Raw genomic sequence first — 16,795 nt, forward strand, 5'->3', positions numbered from 1 at the left:
AGACACGAAAGTAGGAGGGGACTAGTCGAGAGGAAAGCAGTTAGCAGGAGGGGGATAGGAGGATGGCACGGGGTGAGTATGATCACAGTATACTATGTGTGTGTGTGTGTGTGTGTGTGTGTGTGTGTGTGTGTGTGTATTTATATTATTTGTAAATATTTATATACACATACGTATTTGTAAATATATATACATATATATGAAAATTTCAAAACACTTAAGATGCAGCTAAAAATATGAAAGTATTAATCTCTATCCTTCATGAAAACCTGGCCTAAAATAAACACTTCCCCCCTCAGAACATATCAGATCTGCAAGGCATGGCAAACCCTTGAACTCCAGATGCAGGGGTGCCACAAGCTGAGCATCACAGGGTAATGAGGGGCTCTTCTCTTCAGTGCAGCAGGTGACGGACTTTTCTGTAGATAGGCCGCTCTGGGTTTGCATGTGACTCCTGATGCTCTTTATGTGTTCTATTATACTTCTGTGTTACTGGCATAATAGGTTATGTGCATTTGCTCTCGGATATGGCTTCTGCATTGTCTAAAGAAACATTCTGGCTTATGGTTTCTTTCCCTGGGGATTTAAGCAGTCCTTTGTGTATGAACTGCCCAAAGTATCAGCACTGTGATGATTATTGCTAGAATAACCTGGGAAAGCACCAGTTAGTGTGGTTCTCTAAATAACATTCTAAATAAATTCCATGATCTCTTTTTAATTGTCTAGGTCCCAACATTGACATCGCTCCACTCTGGGCCAGCCTGTGTGGAGTCACACCATTTAACCCTCGTGCACACTGATGAACCTTCTCTTGTCTATCTTGAATCTGCCTGAACACACAGTTTGAGGCAAAGCTTTGTGCAGATAAAATTTGGGAATGATTCTTCAAAGTATAAAGAAGGCTGGAAAAATAAAAAGAGCCAATCTAGGGATACATTAAGTGGGCCCCTGAGTGACAATGGGCATTCAATTCTATTTAGCCTTCTAAGAACTGGGCATTTATCTTCTTCAAGCAAAAAGGGCGGGGAGCAAGGGTATTTTTCACTGGTTTCCATGTGCCTAGGGTAAATATTACTCCCAGAAGGAACAACTTCTCCCCAGGCAGAAAGCAGAGAAGGTGGGCCATAGCTGCATGTAGGGAAGAGGGTGGATGCAGCCACCCAGGCTGACTGCAGCCACAGTTAAAATCTGAGCAGAGATGAAGTACCTGAGTCAGAACAACAAACTTATGTCACAATTACCATCCCACGTTACAGAAAGGAAACTGAGGTACATGGCGGTTTCCTCACCTGTCCAAAGACTCCAAAGACTGGAAAGCTGATGAGGCTTCATCCACAGCTACTATGGCGCTCTCCTGGGTGATCTGCACAGCCCACGCATCAGCTCCGCTCAGAATCCATCTTCGTGACATTCATTCAAATGTTGCATTTCCTCCTGGCGAGTGAATTTTCATTCCTTCAACAACAACAGCATAGAAAAAAAATGCTCCTACAGTGCTGTGATTGTATTCTTGGGAGACAAACAGGTCTCTTTCATCTGAGGCCATGTTTAAAGAAACGTTCAGGGAGGGGAAACAGCTCAGACAATCACTGGAGCTCAGAAGCAGCTTTTTCATTTTTATTAAAATGTTATTCTTCACAGAGTATAGAAATACACTTGGTGACAGCCTATTAGACATCAGCCTTCCCTTTCAAACACACACGAGAAACTGCAAGCCAAACTCTGCGGCTGCGAATGTATTAAGTCGTACATACATAGTGTCAGGAGGACATCAACATGAGAACATTTGACAGGTTCTTCTCAGGCACACAGAATTTTCTGAGAGATTATTTTTCCCCTCAGTAAAAGCTGAAACAATTAAGAAGGCTTTGAAATACGAGCTGGAAGGACCACAGTATTAACACAGTAACGGGGCCAAGAGCTACAGATGGCATGCACACAGGGCCCAGGGGGCAGCAGAGCCTCCCCTGTTTCTGCTGTGAGCAAACAACTCTGTGGGGTGACAAACAGAGAGGAAGGCGTTCCCTCTCGGAGGAGAAGGTGTTTGGGTTCACACTCAGGAATCACAGAACATCACACAACAGAAAAGGAGGTGCCTTACATGTGACTTACACTGAGCTTCCTCCTAGGGGACAAGGGCCAGCATGGCTAAAACGGGGGCTGCTAGAAGCACTGCCTTTGAGATGTAGAAGTCTGCCAGTGAGGAACACCCATCCACTCAAGGCACCAGACTGGCTCCACCAAGTACCATGAACAAGAGCAAAACATCCTAAAAAGAAGAGCAGAGCTGCCCACTTGCTGTAAGAGGGAAGGGTTGGGTTTGAATTTGACCTGGGAGATCAATCCCACCGTCGATCACACACAAGAACCAGGTCACTGAGCTGCGGAGAAGAGCGCTCTCTCCCACCCCACCCCCCTTGGTCCACACTGAAACCACTGGGGAACAGGAGTGAAGCGATCAACCAGGGCGTGGAAACCAGAATCATACAGCACACTGAAAATGAGACCGGAGGGTTGGCCTGTTCTCTGCGTCAGACTAACAAGTCTTGGGGCAGCATCCCTTGTCCTAATCAAGTATTTTTACCTTAACGGCGCCCAAGAACCCGGTACATGTCACTTGCAATTTCTTCAGCACCTTTTAATTCCAAACATCTGCCTACGTTACTTCACTCAATACACGGCACTATACCGACTCTGGCCTTTTGTTCTCGGTCATGTGGAAGAAAAGAAGACTGTGCCGTGGGCATTTCTCAGACTGTCTTCTCCACTACAAAGCTTTCCTCCCTGCTGCTGTTGATCAAGTACAGTGTAAAGTGGAACCCCCAGCAAAGGGCTGACAGTGTTTTCTAGGCGGCACTACTGGTGACTGGTGGAAGCGGGTACATTTGTTGGCGGCCTCGGTGACACCAACAGGGTGTAAAGGTAAGTAGAGGTGGGACCAGTCATCCCCCATTTATGACCAGAAAACCGGATAAAGGGGTTAGAAAACGGGTCAGATGACTGACTAAGGAACACCACTGGACACTGTGGCTCTGACTTCTCAGCACAGAAACTTTTCCTATTTGTTACTCCTATTTAGTCACCCAAATAGGCTCTTCACTGGGCATGGTGGCACAGACTTTTAATCTCAGCGCTCAGAAAGCAGAAGCAGGTGGATCTCTGAGTTTGAGGCCAGCCTAGTCCATATAATGAGTTCCAGGCCAGCCAGAGCTACATAGAGAGACCCAGTCTCAAAAAAATTAAAACAAAATTTAAAAAAACCAAACCAACTTCACCTTTGTGGCCATTGCAGCCCATAATTATCTTGGGCCTCCTCCAAGTACCTGCTCCCTTTAGGTTCTTTCCTATGCACAGGGAAAGGAGGAGCCCCCCCAAAAAATATGCATGAAGGACCCTCAGACCTGTTCCATACTGTCCAGCTTACAGTGGGTCTAAGGACACACTAAGATAAATGGATATATACTCCCTCAATAAAGAGGCAACTGGATTTTATGTAAACTTCCCTTTTGCCCAGACAGGAGGAATCACCCCACAGTGGTTCGCAGCCAGAGTGCAGGAGAACAGGAATACATAAGCTCCCTGTTGCTTCCAGGCACTTACAATCCTTGCTAGGAGTCTACCTTTGGGAAAATGCTCACTTTATTGTTTCTGCTCATCTTCCGCTCCACCCGGCCTACTCTGGGCACCTTTGTCTGGATCAGCTCTTCTGGGGTATTGCCCAGGGGGGGAAGCAGCCTCTTCTTGCTATTTCGGGTCTCAGAGAGCCACTGAGGGGGCAACTCAAAAGGCCCAAAGCCAAACTGCAGAGAATATTTATCAGGGAATATCCCATGTTCCACAGGGGCAACCGGGGCCACCTGAGATGGAGAGTCCACTGTGCCTGGAGGTGGTACAAAGGGTGCAAGCTGAGGCTCCTGCTCTCCCTCTGGGCAGGAGGGGAGTACCTCCTTGGCCTGGCAATCAGCTGAGCCAAGACACTTGGCCTCACTCTCTTCCTCATCCTCTGAGGGCTTAAAGATCTGCTGCTGCCCGATGTGGAACATCTCCAAGAGCTGGCTACCAGAGCGCATGCTGGGCTCCAGGCTGGATTCAGCCACCCCACTCCCAGTACTAACCACGTTTCGGCGACTGTACCGGTGGTGCAGCTGCACCAGGGTCCCAACCAAGCACTTGCGGACGGATTTGTTCACAGTTAGGAAGAGCACAGGGTTGGCCAACAGAGAGACTTTGGGCAGCCAAATGGCAGTGAGAAGCAAGAAGACGGAAGTGTTAGGTACATTGAGCACGGTCTGGTAGACGACCAGGGTAGCATAGGGTACGCTGCAGAGGATGAAAACTGTCACCATGGAGAGCAGGGTGGCATGTAGCTCAGCCTCCCGCTGGGAGGCATAGGGGATGGAGATGGTGTTCTGTGGGGTCCTCAGTGCAGCAATGATGACTTTCTTCTTCTGGCTGGCACTCAGAGCCCTCCGGATCAGGATTAGGAAGAGGAATACCACAGCCACAGGCACAATGACCGTGGTGACATTGTAGATGAGAACATATACCAGGTGGCCCAAGGAGTTGCTCCAGACTTCCGTGCAGGTGGACATGGCATAGATGTCGGCGACATTGGTCACGGCAAACACAGGGACACTGGCCACCACTGCATGAGCCCAGATGTACATCACTAGCTCCCGAGACTTGGCGTCAGATATTTTTCTTTCCAGAGGATAGAGGACTGAATAGTACCTGCAGGACATAAGATCACAATTCACTTCACAGGGAAAAAATACTCTTGAAATTAGGGTAACCTAAACTACCAAGAATCTGCAGAATGGGACAGTAACTGAGACAGGTAGAATTATTTGAAGAATCCAGGAAGCCAGACCTTGAGTTTTGAGGACTCTGAGTACAGTGGGAGAACCAATAAACCAAAAAAGCAAAACAAAAACTTTCTGAAGACACAGAGAAAAACCCCGTCTTCATGCAACTCTTAAGACTCTATCAGGAAAACAAGCAAATACATTCAACTCATAACTAGCTTTAGAATTGTTGCCAACAGGACTAAGATCTTGAGTGCCTTCAACAGAAAGGATACAGATCCCTAAAGCCTCCTGGGTGAAGGATAACTGGTTTTCCATGTAATGATAAGGGGTAACTTGTAAATTTTCTATATTGAGAAGCCTCTGTCACAACAACTTTGTCTCCATACACGTGGAAAGCAGACTTACACCCCACTCCATACACTGCAGATTATTAGCCTCCTGCCCATGGCAGAAGACACCCAAGTGAACGACAGGTCTCAGTCAAATCCAGCCAATTGCATTGTGTCTGCCCAGCATCCAGTTATCATAACTCTAAGAGCAACCAGCAGGTCTCAAATGAATTTGTTGTTAAAATTCAGATGAGGGACTTTCCCCTCTTCCAAGCTATAATTTGATCATTCTGTAAGTACCAAAGAACTCCAAATGTACCTTGTCTTCTTATCATCAGTGATCTGGGAGAACTGAATAGTTTCTCAGACCCCACAACCATACCCATCACCAAGGGGCTGCCGTCAGCCATAAGAGGCATGGTGAGATTCTTCTTATTAGCTTGGCCCACCACTCTGCTGTCAGCCAACACTGGAGGTGCTCTCCCTCCCCTGATGGTAGTCCCACACTCATGGGGACAGGTAAAGAATGAATGACAACCGATGCTATGAGCACCCCTGTACCCCTGTGCCAGACTGGGTTGCAAACATGAACAGACTCTACAAGAATGCGTGAACAATTACAATCTAGAAGGTGATGGCTCCACCGGAGGAGGTACTTGCACAGAGCACCTATGGTTACCTAGGAAACTATCAGAGAAAGTGGCACTGTTGTGGAGTCTGGTGATGGACAGTGAGGGGATGTGCTGAGGCAGAGAGAGACGTGATTCAAGTACCACACAGGCCATGGATAATCACAGAAGGGTGGGGCACTGTGAACTGGGCTCAACTCATCTCCCCCTGGGGAAGAAGAAAAGATTGTGCATGAACAATGCATGCACTCAAAATACTTTGACCCTGAATACAGATAAATTTTTCTAATCACAACTCTATAGACATCTGATGGTACCACTCTCACACATAAAAACATGCCCAAGAGTGCCCTGGCTCTGGTTGCCACTTGATCACTGCCATAAGACACGATCAGGCAGGTATCTATTCATTTTCCATCCCATTACACATTGGGAAATAAACTAAGATATGCACACAGCTCGTTATAAATAATGTTCTCAGTGTGTACGTCTCTAAGAAGAGGATGCAGGAAGTGTAGGCGGCCTCGTAATTAACTTGCCAACTTAGTGTCATAGAACAAATAGATGCAAGGAAGTGGAAAGATCCACTTCTTCAAGTGCACCTCACTGATGCCTGCAAGTAATCTGTAGCTGAATAATAAAACAGGAATTTATCAGCCTGGTTTATCTACTAAAGCATTTGTTTACTTTTCTGTATGAGTGATGGTTTATCAGCTGGAGGGAAAACCAGGATTTTTTATTGTTTGCATATTTTCTTGTCTAAGATCAAGGGCCTAGACATAACAAATAGGGATTATTGTGCTGATTCATGGTGTAACAAGAAAATGTTCTAAATAATATGTTCCCACTCTCATTGAATCTTATTCTTCAAAAATATTGGTCTGGGGAAATGGCTCAGTGGTTATAAGCATTTGCTGCACTTCCAGAGGACCTGAGTTCAGTTCCCAGCACCCACACAACAGCTCACAGCTAACCGTAATGCCTGTTCCAGGGAATCTAGTGCCCTCTCCGGACCTCTGCAGGCACCAGACATACACACACAACATACACATACATGCAGACAAAACACACATACACATAAAATAAAAAATTTAAATCTTAAAAAAAAAACCACAAAACTCTCAGCATTCATAGCAACCAAAAAGTGGAAACAACCCAAATAACTACCAATTGGTAAATGAATAACCATGAGCTTTTCTGGGCTCATAAAACCCTAACGGGATGCTGACACACACTCTGACATGCTAAATGAAAGAAGCCGAAAACAAAAGAACACATGCTTGGGATTCCACTTACATGAACTGCCTCACAAAGGCCAACACAGAGCCGGGAAACAGATGAGGGGCTACCTGTGGTGCAACGATGGATGGGAACAGAGCGAGGACCCACCAGCATGAGGCTTCTTGGGAGAGTTAAGGAAATTCCGACACTAGACTGTAGCGCAGACACAATCCAAAAAATATACTAAAACTCATCGACTTGCATCCTTAAAATAGGTGATTTTTTTCTATAACATGTAAACGATATCTCAAAACTATTTTAAAAAAACTTTCAGAAAAAAGAGTCCATAATGTAAAAGTGAAGACCTAAGACTTCACTAACACTGGGTATGGTGACGTGCACCTGTCATCCCAGCTAAGAGAAAAGCTGAAGCAGGAGGATCTCTTGAGCCCAGGAATTTGAAGCTATGCCAGACAACACAGAGAGACGACACCAGAGTATAATGGGATTACAGAAAGACTCCTGGGTGACACAAATGACCCAACAGAAAACCAAAGCTCTAAAGCCCCCATCAGAAGGTAAACTGAGGCAAGCGCTCTGCCGTCCAAGTCATGAATGATGGCAGTAACTAAGGCATTTGATTCATTCCCAAACATCCATTAAAGAGGATGGAAGAGCAAACAACCAACCGGACAGCATGAAGCCCCAGAACTAATTCCTCCAGAGGAATTCTGGTGTCATCAGGGCCATCTAATCATTCAGTAACTAACTCCCTTTTTCTCCCAGAAATGCTTACATCCTCCATCAAAGAGCCCTAATTGCAGAGTTATCAATCCGATGGGCAAGCTACTTCAGATGGCAGTGCAAATACAAATTCCAACCAGGCTAGAACAGCACCATGATCCAGTAGCATCCTAGTGATAAAAATCCGACCCCTGGGTCTTTTCTGAAGAGGGTCCATGGATGTTCAACTCATCCTTTTTTAAGACTCTGTTTTGGACATGTATTCTCTTTCTTATGGCCATAAGCAAACCAAAGAAGAAACCAGTGTATGAAATATCAGCTACTCATCATTCACTCCATGATGCTCATTTTTTAATGCATAAAAACAAACAACAGCAACTCAAGGCTGGAGAGATGGCTAAGTATTTAAGAGCACTTGCTGCTCATGTGGGGGACCCAAGTTTGGTTTCCACTACCCACATTGAGCACCTCACAAATACCTGTAACTCCAGATCCAGGGGATGAAAGTCTAATGCCCTCTTCAGACCTCCACAGGCAACTGCAGACACACACACACACACACACACACACACACACACACACACGAATAAAAGTTAAAATTAAATTACCTGTCCAGGGCAATGGCAGGGAAACTGAGGATAGTCACAGAGCAGAAGACTTTGTGTAGGAATTTGACAACCTTGCAGAAGAACATGGTATAGATCCACCAGCAGCAGTGAGGGCTGGTGCTGAGGATGATGTCGAAGGGCACACAGACCAGGCTGGCACAAATCCCAGAGCAGGCCAGGTTTTTAATGAACCTGTTGGTGACAGATTTGAACACGGTTGTGCGGCAAGTTGACCATAACACCATGAAGTTTCCTGGCCAGATATGTAAAGAAAAATAAATAAATGGAAGTGAATTAAGGATTTAAATCAAGAGGAAAGACAACAAAAAAGAAGAAAGGAAAGAAACACAGGTTAAATATTTTAACATGCTAAGAGTTTGCTTCAAGGATATTATACTGTCATTTTATGTAAAATTGCTAGAGCACATCCATACCAAAAATTGCTCATGAAATTTTAGTACTACTTTGGTTTTTTAATTCCAGGCAAAGGATATTCTATGATGGCTCAGTCTTATTGGCAGTATAAACAATGTTACGTATTCATCCCAGGTAGTCTGTTTTTGTTTCTTTTGAGACACAGTCTCACATAGCCCATGGTGTCCTTGAACTAGCTATGTAGTCAAGGATGACCTTGAACTTCTGATCCTTCTGAGTGTATTCTCCAGGTCCAATCTACAAAGTGCTGGTGATAAAAGCCAGGGCTCTGTGCATCTACCACCTGATGTCCCCTGACCATCAGACAGTCTACTCTTCTTGAGTTTGCCAATGACTTCCACGTTGGAGGGCACTCCAACAGAAGCACGGTGCAAGCCACACTCGGAGTTTACAACTCTCTAGCAGTTCACGGAGAAAAAGGAAGCAAGTGGATTTTAATGATATCTTTTATTTAACCAAATTACTCCCAAACATTGTGATTGCAAGATAACATTACTGATAAATTACTGATGAAATATTTTCCTTCCTTGCTTTTGTGCCGTCTTCAAAATCCAGTGTGCATTTTATTTTACATTTCCAGAGCATCTCAGTTTGAAGTGGTCACATTTCAAGTACTGGGAGGCCACAAGCAGTGAATCAGTTTGCCTTCTGTTGCTGTGATAAGCACCATGATCAAAAACAACTTGGGAGCTGGGCAGTGGTGGCCTACGCCTTTAATCCCAGCACTTGTGTAGTGGGTAGCTGTTCCAGCTTTGACCTGGAAGTTCCAACCCCCATTGAGGCTTCAGTAACTGTCATGCCTACAAGGCGGGGCTGAGGGAGGACGCTGAAGACCCGAGATCCGGATGCTAGTTCCTGGACCCTGGACGCTGGAGGTAGACTGAGCAGAGTTCTCCAGAGAACACCGCCGGACTGTGCCACGCCTTTCCCAGACCCTGTAGCCTATCCCTTCACTTGTAAGTTACCCCACAAAATAAACCTCCCTTTTAACTACATGGAGTGGCCTTAATAATTTCACGAATACACTTGGAAGCAGAGGCAGGTGGATCTCCGTGAGTTCAAGACCAGCCTGGTCTACAAAGCAAGTTCCAAGACAGCTAGAGCTATTACACAGAGAAACCTATCTTGAACTCCCCCCACCCACCCCTAAAACAAAACAAAACCAACTCGGGAAGGAAATAGCTTATTTGGCTCACATTTCCATGCCACAGTATATTGTTGAGGAAACCAGGGAAGAGTAAAGCAGGAATCTGACTGATGTCAAGAACTAAAGCAGAAACCATGGAGGAACACTGCTTCCTGGCTTGCTCTCCAGGCTCAAGTGGAAGCTGCCTTTCATGTTCCCAGCACCCCTACCCAGGGGTGGCACCACCCACAGTGAGCAGGGCAGTCTCTCAATCATTAATCAAGAAAATGCCCCCACAGACTCTCGCAGCAGGTCAATGTGATGGAGGCATTTTCTCAACTGAGGTTCCCTTTTCCCAGATGACCCCTGTTCATGTCAAGTTGACAAACAAACAAACAAAAAAAAAAACAAAACAAAAAAACAACAAAACAAAAACCTAACCAGCACATGTAACTAGTGACCCACACACTGGACAGTGAAATTCTAGAATTTGCAGCAATAACGACCTCATCAACCATCTCTCCGGACAGTTTGCCTCTCTGGCTTCCACAGGCATACTTTCTCTGGTTTGTCTCCCACCTTCCCTGGAACGAATTTATTTCTGTCCTGCCAGACAGTTCCCAATTAATGACACAGAGACTTCTTTTTTAATTTTTTCATTTTACACACGAACCCCAGTTCCTCCTCCCTCCCCTTCTCCCGCCTCCCCACCTCTCCCCACTCCTTAGAGAGGGTGAGGCCCCCCTTGGGTAGTCAACAAATTCTGGCATGTCAAATTGAGGCAGGGCCTAGCCCCTCCCCCCTCCATCAAGATTGAGCAAGGTATCCCACCATAGGGAATGGGCTCCAAAAAGCCAGTTCATATACCTGGGGTAAGTCCTGGTCCCACTGCCAGGGGCCCCACAAACAGATCAAGCCATACAACTGTCAACCACATTCAGAGGGTCAATTATGAAAGATCAGCCTAAAGCTTAGGCTTTTCTCACTAGCTCTTATAACTTAAATCAACCCATTTATATTAATCTATGTTCTATCATGTGGTGTTACCTCTCTCCTATCTTGTACCTCCTATTTCCTCTCCCTGTCTCCTGGCATCTCCTACACACCTAGATTCCTCTTTCTCTTCCTTTCTCTCCCAGGAAGTCCCACCTATACCTCCTGCCTAGCTATTGGCTGTTCAGCTTTTTATTACACCAATCACAGCCATACATCTTCACACAGTTTTTTTCATCAGCCTCTGATTGGTCTTTTTCAGGGACTCTGGTGTCTCTACAACCTCTTCCTGCTTAGACTGCCTGTTCCTGTGGCTTTCCATCACAATGCTGATGACTCCGAGATTCATGTTCCAAAGAAGCCTTTCCCTCTCAACTTCAGACTCCTAACTCCAATTAAGCCTGATAATGTAACCCTTTCTCAATGTGTCAGCCTCTAGGGCCTGTGTATATAATCTGGTGTCTGCCTGTCTAACCTCCTACCTTTCCTCCTCTGGTTTGCAGGACATCAGCTCTCTGGTTGCTCTTGAACTACACCAAGGTTAATCCTAACCCTGGGGTATCTTTGCATAGCATTTCTAGATTGCCTGACATGTCCTTCATATATGTTTGGTTCTCTTAAGTCCAGGTTTTAGTTTAAATACTGTCTCCTCCAAAAGGCCTTCTCTGATTATCTCTCTATTTTAAACACTTACGTTCCTCCCTCCATATACTTCATTGTAATACCCTACTGTTCCTTGATAGCAAGTCCTTAATTACTAGCCATTTGCCTCTCTCTTTTTCATCAGGAGAAAAAAAAACCCATGTCACTCTTGTTCAGTTACAAGTCCACACACAGCTCAATACTGGGGAGAGTAGGCATCTTATAAATATTTGTTAAATGAATTTATAAAAATACATGGACAGACAGCAATCAAAAGTCCTTGTAGTGAAACCATCCTTTGGGGGTATGGATATTGTCATCAGAGTTTCCAAACTGAACTCAGAGTTAGAATGACATACTAAATCAAAGCCTGTTTTCGACTGAGGCCCCCAACTGCACAGTGAGCTCCAAGCTCAACTCTCAGACTCCTAGACCTGGAGCCCGCAGCCTGCCAAGCTGCCCAGGGCCCATCTTTAGGGGTACCACACAGCACATTCTTCACTTGTCTGGTGAGAAAGAAGATCCATTCTGTAACTTGGCCACCTCCCTAAGGACACTGCTTGCTCTTGTTCACCTGCCCAGAGGATGCCTGCTAACGAGCCATTTCGACAGCAGAGCTATGTGCTGTGGAAAGGACACAATGCTAAGCAGGGCACAGCAGATCCAGAGCTCCAGAAAGGGTCACCCCAAGGACCTGCCTTGGTCCCTGAATGTGGACAGAACTTACTGCCAAGTTCTCAAACACAATGTTCTGTGATGCCTATTATCTGGTAGACAATGTAGAAAAACCAATTGATGTATCTAGGTACAAAGGCCAGCTGCTTCCAGGAATTCTCTACAGAGTTCTGTATTAGCATGGTGACTCAGTAAGAAAACATCAACAGTGTTTATACACACACACACTCCCATTTATTCAGGATAAGAATTGCTTATACTGATTTCACCTGTCACCAAGGTGATAAGCTGAACAGTAATGATGTATGGGAAGCCTGCTGATTTGGAAGTTCTTTCTAGGCCTTTCTTCACTGACACACAGATTAGAGTCTGACCAAAGCATCCTCCCTTACATAGTTTTACAGGCATGACTTAAAAGTCTTGTCATGGTCTATTAATGAAATAGCCCACCAGAAGATGTCATCCATGAAGAGATGCACACATCACAGTCTCCTTGATTTTCACCACTGGGTCTCTTTCTTTCACACTAAGATCTTTCACACTAAGATCTCCAAGTGTGGTGGTTTGAATGTAATTGGCCCCCATAATCTCACAGGGAGTGGCACTATTAGGAGGTGTGGCTTTGCTGGAGTGGGCATGGCCTTGTTAGAGGAAGTGTGTCACTGTGGGGGCGGGCTTTGAGATTTCCTATGCTCAGGATACAGCCTAGTGTCTCAGTCGACTTCTTGTGGCCTGCACGATGTAGGACTCTCTCAGCTCCTTCTCCAGCGCCACATCTGCCTGCACACCGCCATGCTCCCGCCCTGATGATGATGACTGAGCCTCTGAAACGGTAAGCAAGCCACCACAATGAAATGCTTTCATTTATAAGAGTCGCTGTGGTCAGCGTGTCTCTTCACAGAAATAGCAACCATAACTAAGACCCCAAGCTTCTGCAGCAAGCACCTATACCAACTGAGCCATTTTGCACTGGTCCCACAGCCTGTATATTTTCAAAAACATATTTTGGATTTTCAGCCCATAATTTTAACCCTGTCACATCTGTGTCTAAAGTCCCCTTCTGTAGCACCCTGGGGCTGCTGGGCACCTCAGCCCTTGGGGACATTGTAAAGTTGTCTGAGTAAGATCTGTGGTCAAATCCCAAAGGATCATTGGCAACCCCGCTCAGCAGAGCCTTCACCCATGCCCCTGGGCTGGACAGCTCTTTCCAACCTGAGAAACATTTCCACTAAGTCCACAGCGGTGGCCATCACATTCCTGCTGTGGTCCCATGGCAGGCTCAGGGAGCCTATGGAGGACTGTGGTTCACTGAGTCCAGCACCAGCTTCCCTGGGTGATGAAGCCCTGACAATGAGCACCCCAGAAGGAAGCAGTCAAGAGCAGAAAGTGCTCTTAACTGCTGAGCCATCTCTCCAGCCCCAAGCCCACAGTTGTTAAACCTACATGATCATTGGGATCACCTGGAAACTTTTAAAATGCAGAGTCCCCCACATCTGACCCGACTACATCAGAACCTCAGAGAGCCTGGGAATCTTTAATTTCATGCACCCAGCAGGAAATTCAGAGTGAGTAACCACAACCATTTCCTCCTAGCTTCACCAAGCCGAGCACCTCAGGAGCACTACACTCAGAATTCCTTAAATAAAAAGAGAAACAGTGCTCTGTCCCACAGCACTAAGGGCAAACACAGAAATCTCGGGAAACTCCAAGAACAAGTGTCCCCAGATCCTGGAGGGACTCCTTCTCCATCAAGAATCGGGGTGGAGCTTGGCTCCTCTGCTGGGTAGGCTGAGCTCCAGCCACGGAGGCAGCTCTTCCTCCGGGAGCAGCAACACTAGGAGACACAACCTTTGACCAAGTTTTAATTTTTTTAACCAACCTTCTCAGATACTTTGTATCTCTCCCAGATGACCCATTGGCCAAGCAGAAAATACGGAGAGATTTTAGTTAGCTTTAATAGAGTTACTTCTATTACCCCCATTCCTTGGAGTGCCCTTAAGTATATTGGAACTTTCCACTTTGTTTTGGAAAGAAGAGAGGAAGTTGGGGGTGGGGTCCGTTACTCTCTAAAAGCTGTACTGTGCAGGAGGATGGACGACAGGGTAAGAGGGAGAGCATCCTAGGCGCTTCATTCCCAGATCGCCGCTCTGGTTGCTGCAGCCTGGGAGCCAGCAAGCCTGCCTAGTCTAGTTACTTCTAGTCTGGAACTTCAGGGTTGTTTCCCTTGTTTCCCAATGAAACACCTTTTTAAATGATTACTAAGCTGATCTACAACTAATTTTTAAAATGTCGACAATGTATAAGAACATAATGGACAAGGACTGAAAAGACGGCTCAGCTGCTAAGAATGCTTGCTGCTCTCCCAGAAATGGGTTCCCAGAACCCGTGTCAGGTGGCTCGCAACTGCCTCTAACTCCAGCTCTAGGGGATCCAGTGCCCTTTCTGACCTGCTTATATGGGCACCTGCACATAGGTGGAATGTACGTGTACACACACACACACACACACACACACACACACACACACACACTCACACACACACACATTTTAAGCTACAAAGGAAAGAATAAGAATTAACCACCCAGTGATTAACTATTGTAAACTTTAAAAATGCTTTTCACAGACACGGACTTTTATCTATGCCAGTGGGACCAAACTATGCACGCTGTATAAGATCTTGTCATCATATGGATTATGTTTCTGTAACAATAAATAAAGCAGATCTATATCATTGTTTTAATAGCCAGATAAAGCAACAGTGCGTTTCTGGTTACATCCCAATTAATTTATCTACTGTGTATTAGTGGGTTTGTTTAGGCTGTTTCTAATATTCCAATATTATACAAAGCTGAATAAATAATCAAACTGCATATATATTGATGAGAAATTCCTATAAGCAAAATTTCTCTCTATAATACTATATATGTGTATGTGTGTGTGTGTGTGTGTATATATATATATATATATATATATATATATATATATATATAAAATAGCCAATGACCTTCTACAAATACTATAAAAAATGGTTTCTCTGTAGGCTTAAGAAAAGTTTTTAGCATTATTTATTTATTTGTTATTATGGTATTAACTTTTTACAGTCCTGAGGGTTGAATTTAGATCCTCAATTTAAATGTCAGGCAAGTACTCTACCAAACTATATCTCCAGTGTTTCTCTCTGTCTCTCTGTCTCTGTCCGTCTCTCTCTCTCCCTCTCTGTGTGTGTTAATTTGAATAGATGTTTGAATGCTTGGCCATAGGGAGTGGAATTATTAGGAGGCGTGGCCTTGTTGGAGTAGGTGTGGTCTTGTTGGAGGAAGCTTTGAGGTCTCCTAGGCTGGAGCTATGCCCTGTGTGGCTCACAGTCTCCTTCTGTTGCCGGCATGTCAAGATGTAGAACTCTCAGCTCTTTCCCAGCACCATGTCTGCCTGGATTCCGCCATGTTTCCCACCATGACGATAATGGACTAATCCTCTGAAACTGTAAGCCAGCCCCAATTAAATGTTTTCCTTTGTAAGAGTTGCCATGGTCATAGTGTCTCTTCGCAGCAATAGAAACCCTAACTAAGACTGTATGTCTGTGTGTCTGTGTCTGTGTGTCTGTCTGTTGATGTTAGATGTCTTCCTTGATCACTCACTGATTCACATAGACTGACTGACCAATGAGCTCCAGGAGTCTGCCCTCCCCCATCTCTTCCTCCTAAACACTGTGATCGTGGGAGTGCACCACCATGCCGAGCTTTGTTCATGGGTGCTGGGGATCAGAACTCAAGCCAATCGTGCTTGTGACTGAGCTGTATCCACAGCGGTTTTTGTTTTGAAACAGAGTCTCACTAAGCTGCCCAGGCTAGCCTTGAACCTGCCTCTGGAGCTCAGCTAGACCTTGAGTTTTTGATTCCCCTGCTCCAGCCTACCAAGCCACCAAGATTAAAAGCCTACTTCAGGCCTGGCTTCAACCCCTTTTCACTTTTCACTGCCATCCTTTTTATTCTCTTCTTCCAAGCCATATTAGATGTACATTAGATCTCATCCACTGCTTATTTCATCGATGTTTTCAACAATTACTCTCTTCCACAAACTGGGTGATATTTCTCAGATCCCCTTCCATTTTATTAAACCTCAATTCATCAGAGGCAATCAAACCCATCTTACTAAAGTGTATTTGAGCAATGTCAAGCAGACTATTTTTTTGGTTTTTCAAGGCAGGGTTTCTCTGTGTAGCCCTGGCTGTCCTGGAACTCACTCTGCAGATCAGGATGGCCTCGACTCACAGAGATCCTTCTGCCGCTGCCTCCGAGTGCTGGGATTAAAAGTGTGTGTCACCACCCCTGAAGCAGCCTATTCTTAATTCCCACACAGTTATTTTACTATGGCCTCCTTCCTTCTATAGTCCAATCATCTTTATGTGCTTGTAGTTTCTTTCAGATTAGTCTACCGTATCCGGTTCTGGAAATGCTAACTTTCCCATCTGTTGGGTCTAGTGGTCCTCCCTTATGGTTTCCTCAAACGGTCTTTTTAAAAAAGATTGTATTTATATTTATATTTATTTTCTTAATATATTTTATATATTAAAATAGTAAAATAA

The 16,795-nt window shown here is 45.1% G+C and overlaps 1 protein-coding gene across 1 annotated transcript in view; it reads right to left on the bottom strand.

Moving 5' to 3' along the window:
• Positions 1–1,596: 1,596 nt before the first annotated feature.
• The window catches only part of Gpr176 (G protein-coupled receptor 176), a 106,407-nt gene continuing 91,208 nt past the window's right edge, over positions 1,597–16,795 (bottom strand). Inside the window, exons 2-3 of the mRNA XM_052724374.1 lie at positions 8,340–8,592; positions 1,597–4,731 (exon numbers count right to left, since the gene is read on the bottom strand). Of these exons, the coding sequence (XP_052580334.1) occupies positions 3,609–4,731; positions 8,340–8,592 (1,376 nt within the window). The 3' untranslated portion in view covers positions 1,597–3,608. The remainder of the gene's footprint in view (positions 4,732–8,339; positions 8,593–16,795) is intronic.

The sequence above is a fragment of the Peromyscus californicus genome, unplaced genomic scaffold, assembly GCF_007827085.1.
Source record: "Peromyscus californicus insignis strain IS unplaced genomic scaffold, ASM782708v3 Scaffold_7__1_contigs__length_154581171, whole genome shotgun sequence".
Lineage (NCBI taxonomy): Eukaryota > Metazoa > Chordata > Mammalia > Rodentia > Cricetidae > Peromyscus > Peromyscus californicus.